The sequence below is a fragment of the Colossoma macropomum genome, unplaced genomic scaffold, assembly GCF_904425465.1.
Source record: "Colossoma macropomum unplaced genomic scaffold, Colossoma_macropomum, whole genome shotgun sequence".
NCBI lineage: Eukaryota > Metazoa > Chordata > Actinopteri > Characiformes > Serrasalmidae > Colossoma > Colossoma macropomum.
Genome location: NW_023495311.1, coordinates 90903 through 118112, shown reverse-complemented (window position 1 = coordinate 118112; position 27210 = coordinate 90903). Strand labels below are relative to the sequence as shown.

At 39.6% G+C, this 27210-nt stretch overlaps 1 protein-coding gene across 1 annotated transcript in view; it reads left to right on the top strand.

Annotated features, from left to right (window-relative positions):
• The window catches only part of sgsm3 (small G protein signaling modulator 3), a 41102-nt gene extending 15079 nt beyond the window's left edge, over positions 1-26023 (top strand). The window contains exons 6-21 of the mRNA XM_036562085.1: positions 1538-1645; positions 2767-2910; positions 4150-4345; positions 4842-4987; positions 8639-8872; positions 9799-9981; positions 13299-13454; positions 13885-13939; positions 14023-14072; positions 14191-14343; positions 15431-15501; positions 16760-16808; positions 16893-16978; positions 19312-19434; positions 20594-20654; positions 24685-26023. Of these exons, the coding sequence (XP_036417978.1) occupies positions 1538-1645; positions 2767-2910; positions 4150-4345; positions 4842-4987; positions 8639-8872; positions 9799-9981; positions 13299-13454; positions 13885-13939; positions 14023-14072; positions 14191-14343; positions 15431-15501; positions 16760-16808; positions 16893-16978; positions 19312-19434; positions 20594-20654; positions 24685-24768 (1899 nt within the window). The 3' untranslated portion in view covers positions 24769-26023. The remainder of the gene's footprint in view (positions 1-1537; positions 1646-2766; positions 2911-4149; positions 4346-4841; positions 4988-8638; positions 8873-9798; positions 9982-13298; positions 13455-13884; positions 13940-14022; positions 14073-14190; positions 14344-15430; positions 15502-16759; positions 16809-16892; positions 16979-19311; positions 19435-20593; positions 20655-24684) is intronic.
• The last annotated feature ends 1187 nt before the right edge of the window (positions 26024-27210 follow it).

Here is a 27210-nt window from a genome sequence, read left to right as displayed (position 1 = left end):
GTGGCTGTAATATAGCACTGTTTTGATGCATGTGAACTCACAGTAAGAGCTATCCAGGCTTAAGCTTCTACATGGCAGGTTTAGTTTTAACACACTGTTAAAACTATATATTAAAACTATATATACACACTGTTATAACTATATTTTAAACCTTCTGAAATTAAGTCAGAGAGTCCTTTATCCAAAGTGAGATGTTCAAAGCAGTTAATTTTGTCAGGGTGTTTTTTATTCATAGGTTGATCAAAAGCATCCTGTAGATGCCATGTATATAAAATATTTTATCATGCTGATAGTTGCTGTTTTTGCAAAAGTTGAAATGCATATTGTAATAAAATGATTTAAATTCTGTTTTTTTTTGAGTAACAGATGCGGTAAGGAGTCAAAGTTTAGAATCTGCTCTTTTTCAGAAAATGTCCTGTTTTATTGAGCCATGAGTAACAATTAACATAATGCTTTGTAATTAATTAAAATAAAATAATATAATATTTAAGTAAATAATTTTGCAAAATTACAATTATTTAAAGAGGAGTCACTTTGAAGGGTAAATTCAACTGATTTGCTGCCAAATTCAGTGGCTGAGATGTAAACAAAGTCCTGTGGTATGTGTGAAATGGTTAATTGTTGAGAAACTTAGTTACTAAGATTTTTTTATTTATTTTTTTTTCACAGTGGTGGTGATAGGAACCAGAGGTCGCAATGTGTACACAAATATAGCCATTTTATTTACTATCCAAAACCATTGACTCTGTGCACATCTTTTGAGTTTTATATATAGTGTTGATGGTAAAATAGTGATAAATCTGATCAAATCATCTTTTGTGGGGACTAATAACATTTCAACAGCCTGCATGTACCCAGTCACCCTGAATGTATTAAAAAAAAACAAAACAAAAAAAAAAACGTTTTAAGCATAAACCTTCTCAAAGCTGTCGTAAGGCAGTGTTTTAGATGTCAGGCAGTGTATTCTTAACCATTTTGTGGTTAAGAATACATATTACTTTTATGTGAGGGAGCTTTCAGAGGCCTTAAACTCTTCGACGTCTGGTTCCCATCACCACCTCTGAAAAATTCTGACTCTAAGTTTCTCTACAACTGAGCATTTCACACCAAAACACTCTGAATGACTTTGTTAACATTTTAACCATTTCATCATGCAAATTTAGAAAAAACTGGTGGAGTTCCCCTTTCATACAATATTTCTTCAGTATGGCTCTCTGGTTCGTGTTGACTGTGGGATCTGAGACGGATTGAGTCGTGTTTGTTGGTGTTTGCTGTGTTTATTATGGGCCATCAGGCTGTTCTGTGTCATATGCTGATGTAATTTCTCTATGGTAACCATTTTCCTGCTTTACAGATGCTTGTAAATGGGCTTAGTCATGCAGTATGTGCACCGTTTCTGCCACTCAGAGTATTTTTAGAGCTTCTAAACAGAATGCCTTAGAACGGTCTGTGTCTGTGATCATGGGAAAACAGCTGATGGGCTTGTATCTCATGATCTGCTTGTGGTTTTTTGTTTCCCTTTAACTCCATCTGTTAGTTATGGATGCGTCTATCGGGGGCCCTGCAGAAGAAAAGGACTTCAGAGATTTCCTACAGAGAAATCATTAAAAACAGCTCAAATGATGAGACCACAGCAGCCAAACAGGTACAGTTTGTCTCAGGCACAAACATTGAACAAGCGATCACAGAACGGATGGATGATGGGCATACTGTTAGGTTGAACAACATTAAAAGCACCATTTTATCCTTTTAATCCTAAAGCTGTTGTCACATATACATTGTTCAGGCATAACATTATGACCACCTCCTTGTTTCTACGCTCATTGTCCATTTTATCAGCTCCACTTACTATATAGGTGCACTTTGTAGTTCTACAGTTACAGACTGTAGTCCATCTGTTTCTCTGATACTTTGTTACCCTGTTCTTCAGTGGTCAGGACCTCGATGGACCCTCACAGAGCAGGTACTATTTGGGTGGTGGATCATTCTCAGCACTGCAGTAACACTGACGTGGTGGTGGTGTGTTAGTGTGTGTTGCGCTGGTCTGAGTGGATCAGACACAGCAGTGCTGCTGGAGTTTTTAAAAACTCCAGCATCACTGCTGTGTCTGATCCACTCAGACCAGCGCAACACACACTAACACACCACCACCACATCAGTGTTACTGCAGTGCTGAGAATGATCCACCACCCAAATAGTACCTGCTCTGTGAGGGTCCATGGGGGTCCTGACCACTGAAGAACAGGGTAACAAAGTATCAGAGAAACAGATGGACTACAGTCTGTAACTGTAGAACTACAAAGAGCACCTATATAGTAAGTGGAGCTGATAAATGGAAAATGAGCGTAGAAACAAGGAGGTGGTCATAATTTTATGCCTGATCAGTGTATTTTGATATGTAAGCAACTTGATCAAACAAAGAATATACTTTTATTGTTACTCTGATGAAACAGATCAATAATAAGCATTTCCATTGCAATGTAAATTGCGTTCTGAACGTATCTGTGCATATGCTTGCTCAGTGCATCCAACAACAAAAGCAGCATAGAGCTTCTTTTATACAGGGATAGGAAACACTGCAGCTCACAGAAAGCTCCAAATTCACATGCTGATCCATTTTACTGACCAACGTGGACATAGACATTCACCAACTATTCTGGAGAAAAATTTAATCCGCACACAAATGATCTTCTAGGTTTGATAGATTAATCCCAGAATTGGCTTTCATGCCTGTCTCTTACATGCTTGTTATCATTTCCGTCTCAGATAGAGAAGGACCTTTTGCGGACGATGCCCACTAATGCGTGTTTCAGCACTCTGATGAGTGTTGGCGTGCCCAGGCTCAGGCGGGTACTCAGAGGGTTGGCATGGCTCTACCCAGACATCGGCTACTGCCAGGGTACTGGCATGGTGAGAAACACTCTTTCTCTTTATCGCTCTCTCTCTTTTTATCTTGCATGCAGTTGTATGCAAAGGTTTGGGCATTTTCTAAGTGAAAACAAGTTAACACGTTCTCTACAGAGAACTTCTGCAAATTGTAATGCCCAATTACTGTTTATTTGCTGAATGTAACATATTGGGTAAAAAAAAATCACATAAAATGTTGTCAGTGGAAACATTATGGCATATTTTACACACACACACCAACCAGAACCAGACTTTTTTCCAAGTAATTTTGCATAATTTCTGTTGGTCCATACATACATACATCATCTAAACCGCTTATCCTTCTGGGTCGCGGTGGGGTGCTGGAGCCTATCCCAGCTGTCATTGGGCGGAAGGCAGGATACACCCTGGACAGGTCGCCAGTCCATCACAGGGCAGACAGACAGACATACACAATCACACACTCACTCACACCTAGGGGCAATTTAGCATATCCAATTATCTTAACTGCAGGTTTTTGGACTGTGGGAGGAAACCGGAGTACCCAGAGGAAACCCACGCAGACCACGCAGATGTGTTAGTTAAAGTAAATTAAAAGAATTGTGCACTATGCAATATTTTACTTTGTTCTCTGTATGTGTCAGGATGTGTTAACTTATTTTCACTTGTCATTTGACCAGGGGTGCTGAAAGTTTTGCATTCGACTGTATTTACTGCTGTAATGTCTGTAGAATCCAATTCAAAACTACTGCTTCTTTAAAGTAGCGCAGTGACAATTGAAATTTACAGTTTTCTGCCACAAAAATTTGAAGTCAGTCAGCCAAGACATGATTTATGTCCAGAGCTTTCTAACCCGCCAAATTAATGTGATCCTAATTGCATGCTAATCCACCAGTTAGCATGGTGCTAACCTTATGCCATCACACACTTGCCTCAGGCAGTTTGGAGTTGTTCAGTAATCTCTAACAGACTTGCTTGTGTGGTTTATGTAGGGGTCTAAAAAAATATGTCATATTTTCAGATTCTATACAGTTTTCAGTTCTGAGATCAAGATGTGATTCTATTTTCTAGACTTTTTGTGTTAACGTTGCTTTCCTTCTGCAGAGCTTTAATTAAATACTACCCGGGGCGCAGTTTGTGCAGTGCTAATTGGTGGTTAATAAGCTTCCATTCCTTGTTAACTACCTTAGCCTCACAGCTGCATTTTGGGCCAAACAATCACTTTAACTGCTATCTTTTGTTCCGTGGTCTTTTCTCATGTAGGTGGTGTCGTGCTTGCTGCTGTTTCTGGAGGAAGAGGATGCTCTGTGGATGATGTGTGCATTGATTGAGGACCTGCTGCCTCCATCTTACTTCTCCTCCACACTGCTGGGGGTACAGACGGACCAGCGCGTTCTCCGACAGCTTATAGTGCAGTACCTGCCCCGCCTGGATCGACTGCTGCAGGAGCATGACATCGGTGAGACACGCACACAGCTGATGAACCAGGGTGTTAAAATACATGTGATCTCCATAGAAAAGCGTTGACCAGTAGAATAAGAATAGAATAGGCCACCATGCCCAACGGCAAGCTTGGGCTAGAGGGATGTAAAGCCCCCCCGCATTGGGTTGTGGAGCTGCGTTCTCTGGAGTGATGGAGCTCCATCCAACTCCTTTGGGATGAGGTGGAGTGATCCAGAACTGATCATCCAACATCAGTACCTTACCTCACTAATGCTCTTCTGGCTGAATGCAGTCCTCACAGAAATGTTCCAACACCTAGTGTGAAGCCTTCCTAGAAAAGTGGAGGCTGTTACTGCAGCAGATTAACCTTTTTTAAGCTGCTGATTTCATAAGACATTTTGGGAGTGCAGGTGGATGTTTTTTGACCTGCAGTGTTGATATGGTCAGTATATGAACTTGAACCTAAAATGAAGTTGATTAAATAAGTGATCTTGTGTCTTTCTGCTCCGCAGAGCTGTCTCTGATCACTCTGCACTGGTTCCTCACCTCCTTCGCCAGCGTGGTGGACATCCGGATCCTGCTGAGAATCTGGGACCTGCTCTTCTACGAGGGATCCATCGTGCTTTTCCAGGTCACACTGGGCATGCTCAAAATCAAGGTGTGTATTTACTTTCGTGTTGTAGCTTTTACACCTCGATACGAAATAATGTTTGATATGGAAAAGTCAGTAATTTTTGTTTTCTTCCTTTTAATTAAAAGTCCACCTGCCAAACCAAACCTATTTCTACTCATATAGCTGTAACAAAATGCACTTCTTTCCTTATTGTCAAAGTTAAGCAGTTAATCATGATTAACTACACAGAATATTAAGATTAATCTCAATGAAATATGTAATTTTTTTGACAGCCCTTTTGAAAAATAATGAATTTTAGTAATGAATTGTGATTAATGGCTTTATTTGTATAATTAATCTTGATTAGTTGCCTAAAGAAGATGTATTCTGTTTAAAAAGCATTGCATTTTGTCAAATATATATATATATATATAAGTGGACAAAATAAACTTCATCAGAATGTATTTAATATTCTCAATAATTCAAGAAAATTATTTTCTGCGTCAAACTTGATGATTCAAGCTTCTCACTCTCATTCATACAGCTTGTGGATTCTCACAGTGGAGGCTCTCCAAGGGGATCTAGAGATTTACACCTTGCTGTTGCTTTTGCTAGTGATTTATCTATAGGTCTCCCGTGAGTACAGCGTAGTCTGCTGAAGGTGCTGAAGCTTTAAAAGGCATTTAAAAGCTGTGTTTAAACACGAGGGCTGCAATCGCAGATTATATTGTAGCAACATGCAGCCTCAGCAGCTGGGCTTCAGGCTGCGCTGCTATTGGATGGTTCAAAGGGTCAAATTCGGGCAAAAAAAATTGTGGCGTTAATATATTATCACATTAACCTCTTATTCTCCAGGGTATATTTTGGTTTCTCCATCTGAATTTACATGACCAAAGCGTAAGGCAAATTATTCAGTAACTGCATGAAATAAATTTGAAATGTAATTTTTTATTTTATTTATTTTTTTTGTAAAAGCTCCCCTCACATAAACAGAATGTGTTTTATGATCACACATATTGCTATATGCTTACAATTTACTGCTGAAAGCCAAAAATCTTAGACGCTCTTTGTATTATTTTATAAAAATAATTTGTACAGAGCAGATCACTGAAGAGACGCCATCTATTTATAGTTTATAGCCCAGATTTGTGGAAAAATGGGTCGACTTTCAGTAGAAAAAAATTTGTGAGTTCAGCTTCTTTTATTATAAGGGTTTAAAATAACATCACCCATCTATTTGACTGGAAAGAAGACAGTTCCAGCTCCCATATCACACCCACCTTTTCAATGTAGCTTATGAAATATGAAAGTTTTGAAAGCTAGAATATGACAAAGTGTGTTTCTTTCCTTTAATATAGGCCCTCTTGTTAGCTAGTTTCAGTCTTTTAAGTGGACGAGTGATGAAGGCACAAAGGCAGATTGTCTTCTTTAGCTCATCCTCAGTGGGCTATATTTAAGACCCGCCCCTGAGCGCTGCCTTTGGAAATTAAAACACTGTGTCTTTATCTACCAGCGCCACTGTGTGAAGCACATGAGCTTCAGTCTTGTGGTTTAAATAGGGCTTCAGAACTTTGAATTGGCTTTACAGAATATAGTGCTGGTCTCAGTTATTTTGAAGGTCAGTGGCTAAAACAAAAAACTTTTGGATTGAATCTCTTTAAGGCTTAGACTGACATCTCATTACTTTGAAAGGGCATATTTCTTCCAGACCATTGCATAACTTTTGAATAAGGTTTTTAGTGATTTTTCACTAACTGAGTTTCACACAGTTAAAATGATGTAAACTACACGTAGTTAAAGCTGTTAACCTTTTATAGTCAGTGCAAAATGACTAAACTTCACTATGAGTTCAGAGGAAAGAGACTGAGGCTACGTTCACATTACAAGCCTCATTGCTCAAATCCGATCTTTTGCTCAAATGTCTCTGACACGATGGTTCACACTCGTTTAGGTAAGTGATTTAAATCTGTCATTAATGTAAACGAGTCGGCGTCCTGAAATGACCTGCATGCACACATCCTACTCAGTAATGTCACGTGAATGAATCCTGGCATCGTCGGCAAACAGACTAACGAGCAGAACGAGCTTCGCTGAGAAGATAATTAACTCTGATCAGCTCTCAGCTTCATTATTAGAGCGAGACGAAGGGAAAAAGGTGAGATGTGTTACTTTTCCACCATTTACAGGCTTTAACTTCTGTTCGGCGCTGCTGCCATGGTAACGCTGAATGATGGTCACGTGCAGTGGAAAAAAAAGCACATGAATTCCAATCTGAGCATCACATTAAGGTCACATGACCACAAATTGGACACGTATCCGATCTAGGACCACATATGAAAGTGGATTAGGTCGGATTTGAAAAGATCAGATTTGTGTCCACACAGCCCTGAAAACATCAGATCTGAGTCACATGAGGACAAAAAATTGGATTTGTGCCACTTGAAACCTGGTAATGTGAACGTAGCCTAAATATTTATTCCATCATTGTGTTAGTTTCTTAGTGACTGTAGCCGTCCCTACAACCATTTATGCTTAACCCCTTAAAATCTCAGGTTTATTACATATTAAGGCTTATTATTCAGTAAGTACAGGGTCTTCAGTGTAAACAGGTGGAGCTATTCTTAGGCTATTCAAGTGCGTAATAAAACTTTGGGTCCACTGGTAGGCCTGATAATAATAAGGGCCTAATAATAACTGTTTTGTGAATGCATTCTTAAAGTGAGCAAATACCTCCTCAGAAACTACTGCAGTGCATCCGACAATAAAGACAGCTTGGAGGTTTTTATACAGTAATAGGCAATAAGGTAGCTCATAGAAAACTCCGGTTCCACATGATGATCCTTTTATTGACCAGCATGGACATGCACGCTCACCAGCTACTCCGAGGGCAGATTTTAATCGGTTAATGAAGACAAACACAAGTACTTTGAATGCATCATTGGAAATTAATCCTTAATTTTAAGTTGTTTATCAGGGAAATGATCGGCATAAAACTGAATGTGCCACTTTTTTATTAAAAGTCCAATTGCCAAAACAAGCTTATTTTGTCAATATCATGGTATGTTATACAGGGTGTCCCAAAAAAATTGACATAATTTGAGATGTGAATATCTGAGTAACTACATATCCAGGCAAAATTAAATAGGCTTCATGTTGAACAATACAAGATTTATTTTTTAAAATTCGAACAAGAGATTCAGAGGGATGTAGATTTTATAACCGATTTCACAGCTTCACAAATGTAAAATCTTCCGATACTGGTGTTCGTCCAGATCCCTTTGCGCTGCACAGACAGCCTTCCTCTTTGAATTTTTTGTGCCGTGTCCAAATCTGCTTTCCAGTTGAGGCATTTTTTATTGAATGTTCTCGAAAATGCACGCTGCTCACTCGTTTGACTGTGTTCGAGCATATTCTAACACACAAAATCCCTTTTCATTACTAGTGAACGCCGTTCTTCAACCTGAAAAAAACATTAAAAATTTAAACTTGGTTAGTTTTTACACATTTTGTTAAAATTTGAGATTTGAGGGAGAATTGGCTGTTATTAGACTCTGAAATGATGTCACTTTTTTTTGGGACACGCTGCATATTGTTCGTAATGCCGGTATATCATATCACCCACCTCTACTAACACTTTTAGCCAGCTGACATCTTTCTTAACTTCACCTTTCGTCCCTCTCTGGCTTTTCTTGGCAGGAGGAGGAGCTTGTGTCATCAGAGAATTCGGCGTCCATCTTCAACACGCTGTCTGACCTGCCCAGTCAGCTGGAGGATGGGGCGGCGGTGCTCGGGGAGGCCGTGAGGCTGGCTGGCTCACTTTCTCAGGAAACGCTGGACGCTCACAGACACAAACACCTGGCCTACATCCTGGCCGAACAGGCCCAGCTCAACTCGAACAACTCTCATTCGCTTAACACCAACCTCAACAAGGCAAGCGCCAGCTCAGGCACAGCCAACACCAGACAGGGCAAAGCAGACACCACATAGCAGGCTATCAAGGTGGCCGGTACATTGCCTCAACACTGATGCAACGTGGCTATTTCTGCCGTTTTATATATTCTTTTGTTAATAGTGTGATTTCTGATGCTGTGTTCATTTTGATATGTACAGAATCTAACAATCAGAATCTTTTTTATTATTATTTTGTCTCAAACTACCCTTTTGAGCAGGTAAACACATGAATAGAACCATATCACACATCAGTCATGCTTTATTGTTACTCTGATTAACAGAGCAATAATACATGCTTACTGATTCAAACTGTGCTCTGAATGAGTTCAGTTCTGACACTGCATCCCATAATAAAGGAAGCCTCGTACATCTTTTATGGGTTAACAGAAAATACAGTAGGACACAGAAAGCTCAGATTGTACACACTGAAATTGATCAAGTGATTATACTGTTGCACACAGCGCAGCTTGTCTGGTGGCAGATTTAAATGAGCGACTTTGGGCCGTCGGGTTAATTTGGTGAAATTTAAAGTGATAATTTTAGTAAAACAATCAACAGTTTCCACTTAAATGCACAATAGCGATGAGGCTAATGTAGCTAACAAGCAATGGAAACTTATACCCCACTAAGTAGCATGGTGCTAATTGCATACCTAAATCATCACACTAATAGAGTCTAATAGACGTGATTATGTGGATTTTGACACTGTATGTCACACTGTTATCACCATGGAGTAAAGTGGACTAAAGTACTTTGCATAGCTGAAAACAGTGATATCAGTATTGAGTTACTTAACTAGACTTTTCAGTTTCCATGACCTGTTAGCTACATTAGCCTCATAGCTCCAGCGCAAAACTTAAAAAGCAAACTTCATGCTTACATTTGTGGTTACTGTGAATGTGCAGGTGGTCCGCAGACAGAGCCTGCGCAGGAAGTCCACGCTGAGCTCGCTGCTGTTCGGGGAAGATGAGGCTGAAGCACTGAAGGCCAAAAACATCAAACAGACGGAGCTGGTAGCCGCCCTGAGAGAGGCTATCACCCGCACTGCGGAACATTTCCACTGCCTGGACCCCCGACATTGCACCATGGTCAGTCCCTCAGCCTTCAGTTAGTCCACTCATACAAACACTGAGCCAGTCACTCACAGTTGCAGTTCTTTAAAAAGTTTGGAATCAGTTTTCAAATTAGTTGCAAATGCATTTATAGAATGGTTGAAAAATGTTTGTGCAGTACAAATTCACAAGTTTACATGTGAGCAGAATTAATATACAGAATGAAGTTCTAATAGAATTAATATCCAGAAAGAAGTTGTAGCTCAATGACTATTGAATGAATCTAATGCAGAGTCAGCAGCATGCAACTCTTTTACTGCCCTGTTGAGGCTCCACAGCAGAATTAGATTTGTAAGTAAAAATAAAATAATCCTCCTTTGCAGTAAAATAAAGCTCTGCTGGTCGTTCAACACAGTTTAACAATAAAACAACTTAAACGCTGCAGTTAATGTAGAACTGATAATTCACCCTTTAACCCTGAAGATCAGCGCAGACTGCTGGTCACCATAGCAATGCAGACAATCTCTCTTAGCTAGTAGTTAACAAAACCGCAAAGAGAGAGATTTTAAGATGAACATTGATAATTTGGAGACGAATGGAGTTATTTACATTTATAATCACTCCAGCTGTTTCCTGATACGTTTAATCTGCAACGAGAAGCTTACAAACGCTAAAAAGTCACAAAGCTGTAGTCAGTTTCTCATTCGCCAGCTTCTTGTTTGAATTGTCCCGTTCCACCTTAAATGGTGCAACAGTTGGCTACATAGTTAACTAAGTTCTGGTGCCTCAGGCATTTTTTAAGGTGGAACGGGAAAATTCGGATGAGAAGTGACTTCAGCCTCGTAAAAAGTCAAACGTTAAGAGACATTTTACAAGAAACGAAGATAAGCAGCTATAGCCAAGCTAAACTTAAAGCTGCGTTTTGGTCTATATTATATTTTTAGCGTATACTAGGACTTTAACACATCCTGAGACATATTTACAGCCAAGATGGTGAAATGTCACTTCAATAAAATGAACATGAAATGTTGTGACTCCCAAGGTGGTAGATTTTTTGTTGAAACCTGGCAAAATGGCTCTTCTTAACATTTGGGTTGCCGACCTCTGATCTAATGGAACGACTAGAATTAAGTAGTAATAAAATGAATGTCTGATAATGAACTAATAATAAAATAATTATCTAGAATGAAGTTGCAATAACATTAATAATCAGAATGAAGTTGTTATAAAATTAATGACTGGAATCAAGTTATTGTACAATTAATAACAAGAATTAGAAAGAAAAAAAATTAATGAAATTAATATTTAGAATAAAGCTGTAATAGAATAGATTTATAAAACAGAATTCCATGTATTTAAAATGATGGGGGCAGATAATTTGGCATTATTGTGCAAAGCTTATTGCAGTATATTTTTTTTATTAATTCTGTTTTGTTTTTAGTTAATAATTGTGTAATGAGTGATAATACAAGAACAGTAGCATACCACAGTATTTCATTTAGTGTCATCAGATGATTATAGAGCGCAGACGTATTTCCTCTTGGGCCTCCGTATGTGACTCGTATGTACTCAGCACACCCAAATCAGTGAATCAGTGAAAGCTTTATTTATATTGCATCAGCCTGTCAGGCTGCAGCTCCAGCCACTGCAGCAGTGTGAGTCATCACAGTGTCACTGTAGATGAGTCACTCAAACTGATTTTTTGTTCCTTTAAACATGAGCTTATCGTCATGCTTCAGCCCCAGAATTGGAGGTGCAGGTTTTCTAATTTACTCGACTGTCTGGCAGCTGCCAGAGCCGCCCACGGACGCATCATTACTGTCAGTCATCCAGACGCTGGAGATCTGCTGATGTCACTGTTCTCTCTCATATTATATCTCTCTCATGATTTGATAAGGGCAGTAGAAACATGCAGAGACATGTTTGTGATGTATTATTAGCCATAAGCTGACAATTGATGTTATGGAGTCTGATGAATATTTAAATAAGCGTTAATGATATGCAAAGAATCGGTCACTCTTTGGTAACCACCGCTTTTGTATTATGTCATTCTAAGCTATGGTTAATTAAAAAATATGTACAACAGAAAAAATTGCACTTAATTGTTGGATATACAAACAAAACAATACTAACGAATAAATTCTGTACATGCGTAGTTTGAACGCCGTTTAAAAAATTATAAATAAATTTTCAGTCCGGCAAAGATAGCTGGGGTACATGCAAATGAAACAAAGGGCAAGCTTGTCCAGAAGAACGGTGCGGATTCTGTTTGTGTGAATTAACATTATTACATTTATATTTACATTAGCAGACGCTCTTATCCAGAGGGACTTACAAAAAGTGCTTTGTTATTCTAGAGAAAGTGTCTTTGCTAGGTACAAGTAGGTTAGAGAGAAAGCCAGTCCTGAGCTCAGATACTGCTAGAAACAGAAGTCCATGTTGATACCTAGAGAAAAGAAACAGAGTTAAACACAGAGCAGTGCAGTACAAAACATTTCAGTAAGTACTTAACTCAGTGCTCATTTAAGTGCTGTGTAAAGAGGCGTGTCTTCAGTCCGCTGAACTGCTCTGTTCATTCCACCACCTGGGTGCCAGGACAGAGAAAAGTCTTGATGCTTGTCTTCCACGCGTCTTTAAGGTTGGCGGGTCAAGCCGAGCTGTACTCGAAGCTCGAAGGGCTCGAGGTACAGTTCGAGTTTTGACCATTGCCATCAGGGAGGGAGGGGCTGGTCTGTTTTTGGCCTTGTAGGCATCAGGGTTTTAAATCTGAGGCGTGCGACTACAGGAAGCCAGTGAAGGGAGCGCAGCACTGGAGTGCATTTTTACTTAACCCTTGTGTGGTGTTGATATTGTTTTACTCAGTGGTCTGGTGGACCCACTGCATTATTGTTTTTTTAATCAATACAACCTTAATAATTTATGTAAAAATACCAAATGTTTAAAATATCACGAATGTCCAGCGTTCTCCTTTAGCAGCTGTAGCCAGTCAGCAGCCTGTCTGTGTTGTCCACCCTCACATACACACATAGACACACACACTTACAGCAGGCCATGTAGGAGGAGAACAGAGTGAAGGACACAGCACCTCCACACTTTTGTTCCCTGCGGGTTCACCCAACACCACATGTGTAATATAAATGTGTGGGGGGTGAACAGAGTGAAGTATTTTATATGTTCTTCACAGAAAATGAGCAAAGGCCAAGAATCTGAGGTTGAAATAATAATAAATCGCGTAATTTTTCCCACAGACCTGAACACCACACAAGGGTTAATTATAATACTTAATTTTTTGAGGTTTTGTGTATCGTGGTGTAATTTATCATGATAACTATAACATTGCTGTCCACCTCTAGGACTTGACTCCAGACTACTCTATGGAGTCTCATCAGAGGGACCACGAGAACTTCCTGGTCGTATCTCGGAATCGGAGGAGGCGGGCCAAGGCCCTGCTGGATTTTGAGCGCCATGATGACGACGAACTGGGCTTTCGGAAAAATGACATCATCACTGTAAGTATTAGGTTCTGTCCAAAAGTTCACTTGTCATATTTAGAATTTTTTTGTTATTTTAAGCATAATAATAACTTCAGGTATCTTAGATGTTTTATTTAATATGAGAGAAAACCTGCTTATAACACTCAAGATGAGGATGGTTGTGTCCTGCTGGATTTTGGGCTGTTTTGGTGGACATAGGCATATTTTTCTTTTGTTTTCTGTGATTTTCTTTAAATATAAATCAGACTAAACAAGCTTGAATAAATTAGATGTCAGTTTCTGTTTACATGAAGTGGTTTTAGGATGGTCTTGCTCTTCAGTGAGAAATGAACTAATAACTAATAACTAATGACAGCCATTTTATGTTTCTTTGACAACTCACACTGCCTTTTTTCATACAACTGAACTTCTTTTTCTTACTTATCTTCTGTCTGTGTACTCTCAGATCATCTCCCAGAAGGATGAGCACTGTTGGGTGGGGGAGCTGAACGGTCTGAGGGGTAAGAGCTACTGAAAACGCTCTGCAGCCTTTTATTTCTAATGGAAAACGTCCTCACCCACCATTGTTTATTATTGTGTACAGGTTGGTTTCCTGCTAAATTTGTCGAAGTCTTGGATGAACGGAGTAAAGAGGTTGGTGAATACCTGTTTTTATGTGTTGTTGAAAGTGGTTCATGTAAATAAAGCACTGGCTCAACACCTTTTATATGTATTAGCTTTGTATTTATAGCAGTGGTTGTGTATGTGTCAGTATTCCCTGGCAGGAGACGACTCTGTGACGGAGGCGATAACAGATTTGGTCCGGGGTACGCTGTGTCCAGCGCTGAAGGCCATTTTTCAGCATGGCCTAAAGAAGCCTTCAATACTTGGAGGACCCTGCCACCCCTGGCTTTTCATTGAGGAGGTGACGTGGCTAGAATCTCCTCTACTACAGTATTTTTATATAAAACATTCATGCATAAGTTTACAATACAGTACTGCTCAGAATTTTGTCATTGATTTTGTGGTTTTTTATATATAATATTATAGGACAGTTAGTTCCGGCCACGGGAGCTGATTGGTTGAGAAGCGTTCTAACTGTGCTGTTATTTCGCCATAACAAAAAAGTTTTTTTCACAAACACTGTATCACTCTGCTGAGACGCTGTTGCTAAGCAACGAGTTTGACAGCTATAGGAGACGCTCAAGCCATTTGAATGTTTTTACTTCTTACTTTGCCACAAACAGAAAATGGATACTTTTACGATCACATTTGACCGACAGCCGATTTGGTCAGACTCTGAAGATGAGACGACACTAAATTCCCAAACTGTCATCACCACTGAGCAGCTTTTCAGTCGGCAGCTGTGACAGAAGAACAGCTAAACAACCTGGAATCAGCCAGAAATGAACCCAAATCCATTCGCCAAACTAAATGGGCTGTAAGATGCTTTACAGACTGGCTGGAACAAAACAACATTAATACTGATCTGGCAAAAACTGACAAAACTGAGCTAAACTTGATATTGTGGCAGTTTTATGGCTCAGTCTGTGCTTTAAAAGGTGAGGCTTACAGCAGACTGTGCAGCGAGTGAGCAGAGGCTGTTACTCTGACGTCGCAACAAGCTGCTTGTTAAGGAACTAAAATGTAGATTTAGCTCTTATAGACACCAAAATGTATTTTAGATGTTTCAGTTTGTATTCCAACTATTTTGGTAACAACAAAAGTGATTAAATGCTAAATATTACACTGTAATTATCTGTTTAGCTGTCATCACTTTTGAAATATGAGGCATTTTGGATATTACTTTTATTATAACTTGATTCTCAATACTCTACAGCTTTATGCATCATTAGATGTCTCCATTCATCATTCTCAACACATCTAAATTTTGTTAAAATCATGTAAACATTAATCTGCAGCCAAATTGGTTTCAAATTAAGAAAAAAGACTGATTGTTAAACAATATAAAATTGTACTTAATTGGCTGCATATGTGTGTTTTGATTACAGGCAGCCAGCAGGGAGGTTGAAAGGGACTTTAACTCAGTCTATTCTAGACTGGTGCTCTGCAAGACCTACAGGTGAGTTACATTCAGAACAGGAAGTGGCAATATGATGGTGTTATAATAAATTACATCACAGTATGCTTTCTTGAATATATCATAGGTGTAATCAGTAGTCTAGAACACTGAACAACTGCATGGATCTTACAGACAGATTTAGACCAATTATAGAGAGTCTGAAAATCACAACAACCATTGAAGAATAATTGAACAAGTAGCTGATTGGATTACAGCCCTTTAAGACATCATCTAATTTAATGAGATTTGATTTGTTTTACAAATTAATTTTGATTTTTCTTATTTTAAATACAAAAAATTCAAAAATGTAAAAATAAGTTAACTAGAAGCAGAAAGTTTGTGAATGAACTTTAAGTTGGCATAAGAAAGCCGTTGATATGAACTTCCATCTGGTTACTTAGGTGTTGTCCATTTTATCAGCTCCACTTACTGTATAGGTGCACTTTGTAGTTCTACAGTTACAGACTGTAGTCCATCTGTTTCTCTGCATACTTTGTTAGCCCCCTTTTACCCTGTTCTTCAGTGGTCAGGACCCCCATGGATCCTCACAGATCAGATCATACCTGAACAAGCGCTGATTGATCCTAAAAGCACAAGTGCACTGCTCCTGTATAGGCTCTATAAACCTGCAAAATTTTGTGGTTCTAGCTCAACAACTATGACTGTGACAAAAGACTGTATAATAATAAAACATCGTCAAGTCAACTCAATAAGACTCTTTAGCTAAATAGCTTTAATATACCAATGAGCATACAGTATGTCTTCACTTGTATGTTTTTCACCTGTAGATATTTTAATGACTGCATCTCTGCTCCTCCAAGTCAAATCACATGCACAGTTATGCCATGTTGTATTGATCTGTTTAAATAAAGAAGCTAAAGAGTATTTTGTGTGTAGAGAACACACTGTAGTACTGAAAAAACACTGACCTTTTAATACATGATTGTTATTGATAGGGATGCACCAGTATGAGAATTTTGGGTCGATGTCCAATATAATACATCTTCATACATTTGTTGATGACTCTGCTGCTATAGACACATTTATAAAATAGTTGGGACTAAAGTTGGGACTAAATCCACCTGTATTAGTGTTACAAATGAAATAAAATACAGATAATTCAGCGGAGTAACCCAGTGTCACTTCAACTTTTTCCTTTTAACTGATATGATTCACTAACACAGTGCATCCCTAGTTATTATGTATATTTAAATATTTCTCTCTCTCTCTCTCTCTCTCTCTCTCTCTGTGTCTCCAGGTTAGATGAAGATGGGAAGGTGCTCACTCCTGAGGAGCTTCTGTACAGAGTGAGTCACTAATGAGACTCATTTCCTCCCTGAGGGAATATTCACTGCATTGTGTAAATCTTGTCCCACTCTCTGTCTCCTCAGGCTGTACAGTCTGTCAATATGAGCCATGACTCCGCTCATGCTCAGATGGATGTCAAGTTCCGCTCGCTCATCTGTGTGGGACTGAAGTAAGCCTTTCCCTTTTGACTCTTCATTCTCACCTAGTGCTGGGTGGTATCTAAAAAAAACAAAAAATACATTATCGTATTTCCATCATAGTAGCAGTCTAGAATTTATGACAGATAACTTTGGGAAACCATCATAATCATATATATATATATATATATATATATATATATATATATACACATACACATAATGCCAAAACATTACAAGTGCTCACAGATGAAGCGGATAACACTGATTATCTCGGAACAGCGGTGCATGTGATACTCTGGGATATGTTAATAGTTAAACAGTTAGTTCTGGTGGTCAACGTGTTGGATGCTGGAGAAATGGGCAGGTATGACGACCTGAGCATCTTTGACAAGGGCCAGACGACTGGGGTCGGAGCATGTCCGAAAAGGCAGTGCTTTGTTGGGCGTCCAAGGCTCATTGATGCACGTAGGGGCAAAGAAGGCCATCCCGTCTGGTCTGAACTGACAGATGGGCTACTGTGGCACAAGTCACAGAAACCAACTTTAATGCTGGCTACAGGAGGAATGTGTCACAACACACCGCGTATCGCACCCTGCTGCACGTGGGCCGTGTAGCCGCAGACCTGTCAGTGAGCCCAATCTCATCCCTGTCCACTGTCAAAAGCGTCTACAATGATCATCATCAGTAGCCACGTTTTACATGCGGCCTAATAAACTGTTAATAATCGACTAATGGCTCAATCAGAATAGAATACGTCCATGTAAACACCTCAATCAGAACAGACTAGTCCGACTGAGGCCATTCGTAATACAATTTCTATCTGATTAATCGAGGTGGGTAATCCTGTAAATAATCCGTTAAATAGAAGAATAATATCTGTGTAAACGTCTGTATCTGATTACATTCCCTATCGGAAAGTTTAAGTCCGTTCTGATCATGTTCGTCGCGTCATAGTGAAAGTTTGTAACGTTCAACATGGCGGAGCAGAAACTGGTCTGCAGAGGAGACGAAGTTTATGCTCTGGTCTTTAAAAGACGGCGGTGGGACGGACGTCCAGCTTATGTGTCTCAGAACACGACGTCTTCCTCTCGGCCTTCTTTAATAAGGACATGTGAAGGACGCTTTCCTGTGTCTGACATCATTTTAAAGTCACTGCTGCTCATCTCACTTTGACTGGACTCACATGATGCTGGTTGTCATGGTAACGTATATACTAATTGGTACTCCAGACATATGCGTCATTTTGGATCTGATTACTTGTGGTGCACATGTAAACGGAGATTTTCCATCAGATTGTTGAGTAGAGTGAGTATATAAGCACCTCAGTCTTAATCTATAATCAGATTGTATTCAATCGGATTGGCAGAAATCTTTGCATGTAAACACAGACAGTGTATCTGTGTTTAGTGTCTTTCTCGACCTCAGTCACTTACAGATCAATAATAGAACATATAGAGGAGAAAAAAGGTCATTAAAACATTACTATGAAGGAGCCACAAAAAATGGCCATTCAACCGAAAACAGAACAGGAAAACATAACTTACAATACAGAGGAAGGGCACAGCAATGTAACATGATTTGGCGAGACAACAGCACAATGACATGGCAGGACAAAGAGAAAAATTAGTAAGTCTTTATCTGGGATTTGAAGTGGGATTTAATTTTCATATACATTTCATAATATTACAGTTCCATTGGGACGCTTGTTCCATGTGAAAAATGTTTAAATAAATTATCTCACTCTTGTAAACCTGTAGCAGAAATGTTAAAGCCCACTGTTGGTATAAAACATGGCATATAAATTAGGGCTGCATAATAAATCATGTTTTTATCATTATTGCCATATGAGTTTCAGTGATAAATGCATCAATAAGGGCAGCGGTAACAGAATGGATCAAATTACTAGGGATGCATCGATATGGGAACCATATTCCAATACTAATATCCGATATTTGTTATGTACATATCTGCTGATGCAGATACCTGAACTTTTAAGAAATGTAGAAAATGAGGCTACATCTACCCGGATTAGCATTACAGAAAAATCTCAACATGCATTTCTGTAGGGTTACAAATTGCAGTGCAAGAAAAGTAATAATTTAAATAATTATTTATCACATTTCACATTGTCTCTACAATATCCAACAGCTTCATTTTACTTTGTTCATGCTGTGCAACTCTAAATTTATTCAGGACTGTCAAATTTTCAGTCAGTTTTTTCCCAGAATGGATGATTATCGCCTGTCAAGGATCAAAATCCTGTTATTTGTCAGTCATTGCCGATATCCGAGCCCTAACACAAACACTTTTACTTCTTGATGACTTCATGTATGTTGTTTCTGCCTGCGTTTGTCTTTTGCAGTGAGCAGGTCCTGCACCTGTGGCTGGAGGTTCTGTGCTCCAGTATAAACGCAGTAGAGAAATGGTACCAGCCCTGGTCTTTCCTGCGCAGTCCCGGCTGGGTGCAGATCAAGTGTGAGCTCAGGTGAAAACAGCAACATCAGTAACATCTTGGGTTTGGCCCAAAAAATAGGTGTACACAATTTTCCACTCCCAGTGTAGCTGAACAGCCAAGACATGTTTGGTGTCCAAGTTTTGCTTCCTTAAACTGGAACTAAGGCTGCGTTCACACAGCAGGTAAAAGTGGCCCAAATCTGATTTTCTCACCAAATCCGATTTTTTTTGTTTGGATGTTCACATTATGTTTTAAATGTGATCTGTATGAGACATCAGTCTGAACAGATCAGCTCCTAAACTGACCCACAAAAGATCAAAGCTTCACGTTGCTTCACGTGGCTCATCAAGAGGTAAACAATCATGACTGCCAACGAACGCCACTGACTGAAAACCGGGCTCATCACCCAGAATGTGTTGGAGCCATAAAAAGGGCCGCGGTCACTTCTTTGGTTTGCGTCCTCGGATTCTTTAAACTTTGCTTTCAGACTCTTAACTGTTCTTTGACGCTGCAGCCTCGTTCTCCTGCGGCCGCGTTCGGACATTTATTTAGAAATCTCTTCAAACACTGAGGGTTTTGGAGACGTCCCAAAATATACCCTGGAGAATACGAGGTTAATAGGAATTCACATGTGAGACAATGTTTACAATATATAGTCCCAGAGTTTGCTAATCTCAGTGCAATCCCAAAACATATGCAAAGAAGTGCCACAGAATCGGCATTGAAGTACAATTAGGGTATGGCAACCCTGGCCATTTTATGTCTTAAGTATGGTGTGGAGTCGGCCCTATGTATACATTTAAAATTGATTAATTGATGAGCGAGATTCTTCAAGGTAATAGTCAGGTTAGACCATATACGGTGTCACATAGGATGGAATCCAAGTTGGTTCAGTTCCCATTCCCATTTAAATGTTATTTCTAATAGAGTTGTAGATGTGTGATACTAATCCCTGTTTAGAAACCTGATAGTTAAACAATTCAGACGTTCTGTTTTTTACTTTTGAAATAATTTATTTGGCCAAAAAATATTATTATTATATATATTATTGAATAATATTCCAAGCAATCTTAATTGATTCTAACTTTCCAAAATTAATGCACTTTTAGATTTTTGCATTTTACACCCTACTATTTTACAGTTCCCACTATTCATCAATGAGTCTGTGTGTGTTTTTATGCTGTTTCAGAGTTCTCTCCAAATTTGCCTTCAGTCTCTCACAAGACTGCGAATTGCCTGCCAAAAAAGAGGTGAGTTATCTTGATCTGCATTCACTCAACTTTTCTGTCGTTCATACGCTCACATAGACGCACCGGCCGCACTCAGGATAACGTGCATTTGTGTGTGTCTGCTGTTCCAGAAGTTACCCATTCTGAAATCAGAAGTGGTGGATGTCTTGGTGCAACATCACCTCTTTAGTTGGGACATCTAGGTAACTCTGGCAACCAGTTAGCTGCTCCCTGGTAACTCGCTGCCATAGTAACCGTGGTGGTAGTAGCTATAGCTTTGGGTGTGTCCCTCTTCCCTGCTGGCTTCTTCTGTTTCCATTAATCTGCTGATCCTTTTGCTGACATTCGCCCCTAAATAGCGCTTGTCCAGTCTCAGCTTAGAAACCGTAACTATGCATGGGCACCTACTAAGCTCAGCAAGACATTAGAGTTTACAGATTCCTACTGGCAAACAATCAGGCTCTTAGCTAAAGATGTTTTGTTGGGTTGTTGGTGTTTGTTTTGGGATTATTTTTCTCACAGCTGCATAGTTAAACCTTACTTTTTTCACATGAAGTAAGGCTGTCAATTGAATATGTAACAAATCCAATAAAAAAATGCACATTTGAATGTAGAAAATGTCCATCTTGCTGCTGTCGGAAGAAAACCTCATATCTCAGTTTTTTGTTGTTTTTAGACATAATTTGAAAATGCCTGTTGCCCTTTACACTGTGTGAAAATTTCATGATGAATGGCCCAAAAGAAATGGCACAAAATGACTTGAGGGGAAAAAGTCTGGTTCCATTGACTTGCATTATAAGTAAAGTAGGTTTTTCCTTCTCCTGTAAAGTTACCATTTTGGAGATACAAGGTTTTCTTCCAACAACAGTGATTTGAATGTTTAAAGCCTCTTCTGCAGCTTTTATTATGTTACAGGCCAGTAAATTACACATTATCACAGATGGTGATGACCAAACCAAGGGACGAACATTGTTGACCATAAACAAACAAAACTATTTATTTTGGCTTCAATTAGAGCTTTGAATTGTTCGCTCTGACAGCTTTTTTGCAGCTCAGTCATTCTGAACGAAGCATGATATTATTCATGATTTTATAAAGTAAGGCCAAAACTCTGAATATGGACACTTCGTAGCACAGTAAGCTATTAATAACATAATATTAATAAGGTAGTGAATGTTAGAGACGTAACGTTGACTTAGAAATCTGGCACATTTATAAAATAGACTTAAAATTTAACTTGAATTCTTAAGTTCTCACTTTTTTGGGCACGACTGATTTATAAAAGCACAATTCTTGTTGCCTTCGTACGTCAGGTTGGAAACCTAATCTACGCACATGTCCAAGTCAAATTCACTTTTTATAAATTACTACTTAAACAGGATTTTTCCCATATCACTGTTTTTAAGATCAAATCTGTACATACAATGTTTTAGAAATGAGGCCCCTGGTGTTTACAGTAGTTAGCTGTTCTACTTCCAGTGCTATTTGAAAGTCTGAGACCACCCTTAAGCCATTAGATATAAGAAAATCTACTTAATGAAGGACAAAGTTAAAGGAAAATAAGTGGGGGGGGGAACAGGAGTTTACAAAACTCCTAACACTTGGGATGCCTAAAGAGGCCCTCACTGAGAAAAGGACAGATACATCAAACAAAGAAGCTGAACAATGAACTGACCACTCCAGTGTCCAGGCCTCAGCATCACTGAATGTGTTTGATTACTTCAGAAAATAATCAACCAACTTCTAAGACTGAACTTTGGAGGTGTGTCTGCAGACTCTTTGAGGAGCTGAAAGTGAGTCTCCTGAAAAGAATGGAAGCTGCAATAACAGTAAAGCGTGGACACAATAAATAGATATTTTGTCGGCAAAGTTTCCGTGTAATTTTCTGATCAATATGTTTTCCACGGCTGAAAATGTATAATTTCTACTTATTGATCATCTTGACTGGAAATTACATAAATGAAGGGTCGTCTCTGACTTGCATATTTGAATTTGGATATATTTAAATATCTGACAAACAAATAAACAAACCAAAAAAAAAACAAGGAGGAAAATTCTCATTTTATTTCTGACCGCCCTAATCTTCAGTAGAGGAACAGGTTGGGTCACCTTTGTGCCACTTGACCACGAAAACAAACGCCACACTTCACCCACGTCTCAACACTCGCACAGCCGAATTACTTTAGCTCACAAAATCCCTGATAAACAGCAGCTCAGGTGACCGGGCTTGGTTTGCATAATGAACGGTTCCCTTCTGCGCTCGCCATTCAGCATTTGTTCTCTAACGTCCTTGTGAAAGAGTCTGTGGAACATGCTTTGTGTCCTGTCCTCTCCAGGGTGAATGTACTTTACGTCTCGACTGGAAAAGCTCGCTGAGACGTTACACTTGTTGACTCAGTGGTGCCTCTGTGTTCACTGGGGAAACCTGAGAATGCTAATGTAAATGTCAAGGCAAAAACGTGTCCATTAGCAGGAGCCTTTTCCATAGTGACCTTTAGCTAAGCACACTGTAAAAGCACCATGGTTATCTCTATCGTGACCTAAGGGGATTGGTTAGCTTGACTTGTGCATGGGCTGTGTCTCAGTACTGTGGGCGGTGATTGGTTGGGATGGTTGGGCATTAGGGCGAGCAACATGATCCTGATAAGTCACAATACTCTTTTCTATCATGTCTTTTCTGAATAATTGCTATAGTCACTGTTTTTAGAAGACTAAACAACTGCCTGCTTCATAAATGAGCAACAGAGAGACTAAACAACAACAGCCAGTGTTGGTATAAACCGCATAGTAACAAGTAGCTGATTGGATGGCAGCCCATCTTAGTTTATTAGTCGTTTTTCTCACTGTTTCTAGTAGTCTTTTAAATGAAGCTCATAGGCTTGATTGTAGAGCTGGGCAATATGACAATATTTATCATTATCATGATAAATTACATCACAGTATGTCACAATATGCTGTTCTGAGCATTTTGTGGATATCGTCAGTGAATCCTGTTAGAACTGCATGTTTGATTAAAAAGAGAGCTTAATTATTTGTGTTTAATTGGATTTAGTGCAGCACAGTTTGTGCAGTGTTGAATACAGTTTGATTCAGTTTTTGACAGTATTTTTAAAATGTGGCCCTGTTTTGTTCTAATTTATCAGATGACAGAAACAATACATACGAAGCATCATGTATTGTAAAAACCTTGGCCCAGCTCTATGTGATACTATTGGGGACAAAAAAAAATAAAAATTAAATATTGTGATGAATTTCATGCGCTTATTACATATATATTACACTTTTACCATATTAGTGATCTTACATGGCAGCACATGGTACACGTCCTATTAGATGCTGCATGCACTTCCAATAACCATGAAAACACTATGAAGTTCACCGTCATGCTGTTTATTCATATTCTCTCTCTCTCTCTCTCTCTCTCTCTCTCTTTTTTCAACCCCCTTTGTGTCTCATTCTTGCCCCCTTTCCTTTTCCTCCCTTTAATTTTCTTTGTCTACCTTTCTTTTTCTCCTTTCTCCATCTCTTCTAACTCTCCTCCCTCCCTCTCTCTCCATCTCTGCTCTCTGTCCCTCTCTCTCTTCCTCCCTCTTTCTCTCTTCATCTTTCTCTCTGTCCCTCTTTCTCTCCCCATCTCCCCTCTCTATGCTTCTCTTTCTCTCTTCCTCCCACCTTACCTCTCTCCATCTCTCCTATCGCTGTCCTTCTCTCTCTTCCTTTCTCCTTGTCTCTCTCCATCTCTCTCTGTCCCTCTTTCTCTGCTATCTCTATCCTTCTCTTTTTCTCTCCCATCTCTGTCCTTCTCTCTTCGTTCCTCCTTGTCTCTCTCCATCCCTATGTCCCTCTTTTTATCTCTCCTTCTTTCCTATCTCTATCCTTCTCTCTGTTCCTCCCTCCTTCTTTCTCTATCCTTCCCTCTCTCTGTCCCTTTCTCTCCATCTCTCCTATCTCTCTCCTCTCTTCTTTTTGTCTCTCTCTGTCCCTCTTTCTCTGTACCCATCACTCCTTTCTCTATCCTTTTCACCCTCTCTCTCTCTCTCTCTCTCTTTAGGAAAAGGAGCAGAAGCCCCTGAAGGAGGGGGTTCAGGACATGCTGGTGAAGCATCATCTCTTCAGCTGGGACATCGATGGTTAGACTGCAGTTCAAACCCACAGCGTGTGAGATGGACACCCTCACTCGTCGTAACCAAGGGCAAAAAAATTAAACGCAGGATCGGAGGAGGTGTTAGGAGTGATACTGATTTTTGTGAAACACTGTACATAATCATGTTGCAGTAGTGAGTGTTCGAGTGTACAGATACCAGTGTGTCTCACCAGTGGCCAGTTTTGTGCACTCGCACTTATTGGAAAAGTCACCGTTCCGCCTGTATTAGAAACTCTAGGTATAAGCAGATTTTCTCTCTGAGAAAAGTCAATGTTGTCTTCGAAAATTGCCTCCATCGCACCCTGTGGTGAACTAAAATGTACATACCTCCATTAAAAACACTGGTTTTGAAATTTTGGACGCTGTGTGAGATGAAACGTCCAGTGTGCAGCAGCCTTTAGTCTATTAATGAACACTATTATATAACCACAGCAGTTGCTAAAACTGTTGTCTTCTCCTGGCAAAGCAACAAACTACCACATTTGTCAAAGCCTGCTGGTCAGTGTGGGTTTTTTCGGTATTCTGGAGAGGCTGTCAGTCTAACTGTGTGCAACAGGGTGTGATGGCAGCGATTTTCAAAAACTCCATTAATTTCTGTTAGACAAAACCAGCTCAGACCTGACGTTTCTAATATAGCCAACTACAGAACGACACGACTTCAGAGGTTTGTACCTCAAAATGCATAAAATCTCCACATTCCTTCACCAGGTTTTGTCTGAATTTGAAGTTCCTCGCTGAGGACAGGGAGGGTTTTATCCTGGATGGCACTACTAAGGGCATGCACAGAGCGATGAATGAACTTTCTTAATACACTTCTGTGGATATTCACGTCACACACGCTCACCTCGTTCAGCTCCTTAGACAGTAGTCCTACCAGTGTTTGTGTAGGATTAGCCCAGTGTCTGGCGCTTGCCTTGTTTTTTGCACAGCACCACTTTGGGGTGTTAAAATTTGCACCACGAGCTCTGTATATAATGTATATTCATTTCGGAAGTGATGTTTGTTCGTGTTTGGTCATATTTCACTGTTGTCGGACCACTTTTCAAGAAACCATTTCAGAAGTCCCGTTTTGGACTGTATTGATGACTGACGACTTTAAATCACAGTTAGCATTAAAGGGGAATTACACCCATTTTTCCTAATTTACACGTCATTCATCATTCAAGTTTACTTTGGATACTACTTGTATACACTGATCAGGCATAACATTCTGACCACCTCCTTGTTTTATTGCTCATTGTCCATTTTATCAGCTCCACCTACTATATAGGTGCACTTTGTAGTTCTACAGTTACAGACTGTAGTCCATCTGTTTCTCTGCATACTTTGTTAGCCCCCTTTTACCCTGTTCTTCAGTGGTCAGGACCCCCATGGACCCTCACAGAGCAGGTACTATTTGGGTGGTGGATCATTCTCAGCACTGCAGTAACACTGACGTGGTGGTGTGTTAGTGTGTGTTGCGCTGGTCTGAGTGGATCAGACACAGCAGTGCTGCTGGAGCTTTTAAACACCTCAGTGTTGCTGCTGGACTGAGAATCAAAAATATCGAGCCAACAGCGTCCTGTGACCACTGATGAAGGACTAGAGGATGACCAACACAAACTGTGCAGCAGCAGATGAGCTATCGTCTCTGACTTTACATCTACAAGGTGGACTGACAAGGTAGGAGTGTCTAATAGAGTGGACAGTGAGTGGACACAGTGTTTACACACTAACACACCACCACCACATCAGTGTTACTGCAGTGCTGAGAATGATCCACCACCCAAATAGTACCTGCTCTGTGAGGGTCCATGGGGGTCCTGACCACTGAAGAACAGGGTAAAAGGGGGCTAACAAAGTATCAGAGAAACAGATGGACTACAGTCTGTAACTGTAGAACTACAAAGTGCACCTATATAGTAAGTGGAGCTGATAAAATGGACAATGAGTGTAGAAACAAGGAGGTGGTCATAATGTTATGCCTGATCAGTGTTGATTTTAAATACTACATTTAAGGCCAAAACTAAAGTGTCTCAGGCATCGTATTCATAACCATTTCATGTAACAGCTTTCTGTGCAGGAGCTTTTAAAGACTCCTCAGATGTCTAGTTTCTATCACCACTGCTATAAACAGTTCTGATTCGGCAGGTTTCTCTAGAACAGCCACTCTGAATGACTTGAAACTTTCCCCTTTAGTTTGGAATTAACTTGCACAGTGTAGCTACATCAGAATGTCTTTTTTCTGCACCTTTCCTCAGCACTACTTGTAGGCCTAAAAGATAAAAATGAAAAACGGTAGCAGGTGGTGGAAGTAGAGAGTAGAACCAGCATATTGTCGCTGTTCTTTCAAAACCTCGTACTTTTCCTTTTCCAGTTTTTGTTTTGTTTGAAAACGCTGGCTGTCCTTTACATTATATGAACATTTCATGACAGAAGTGGTCCAGAATTACC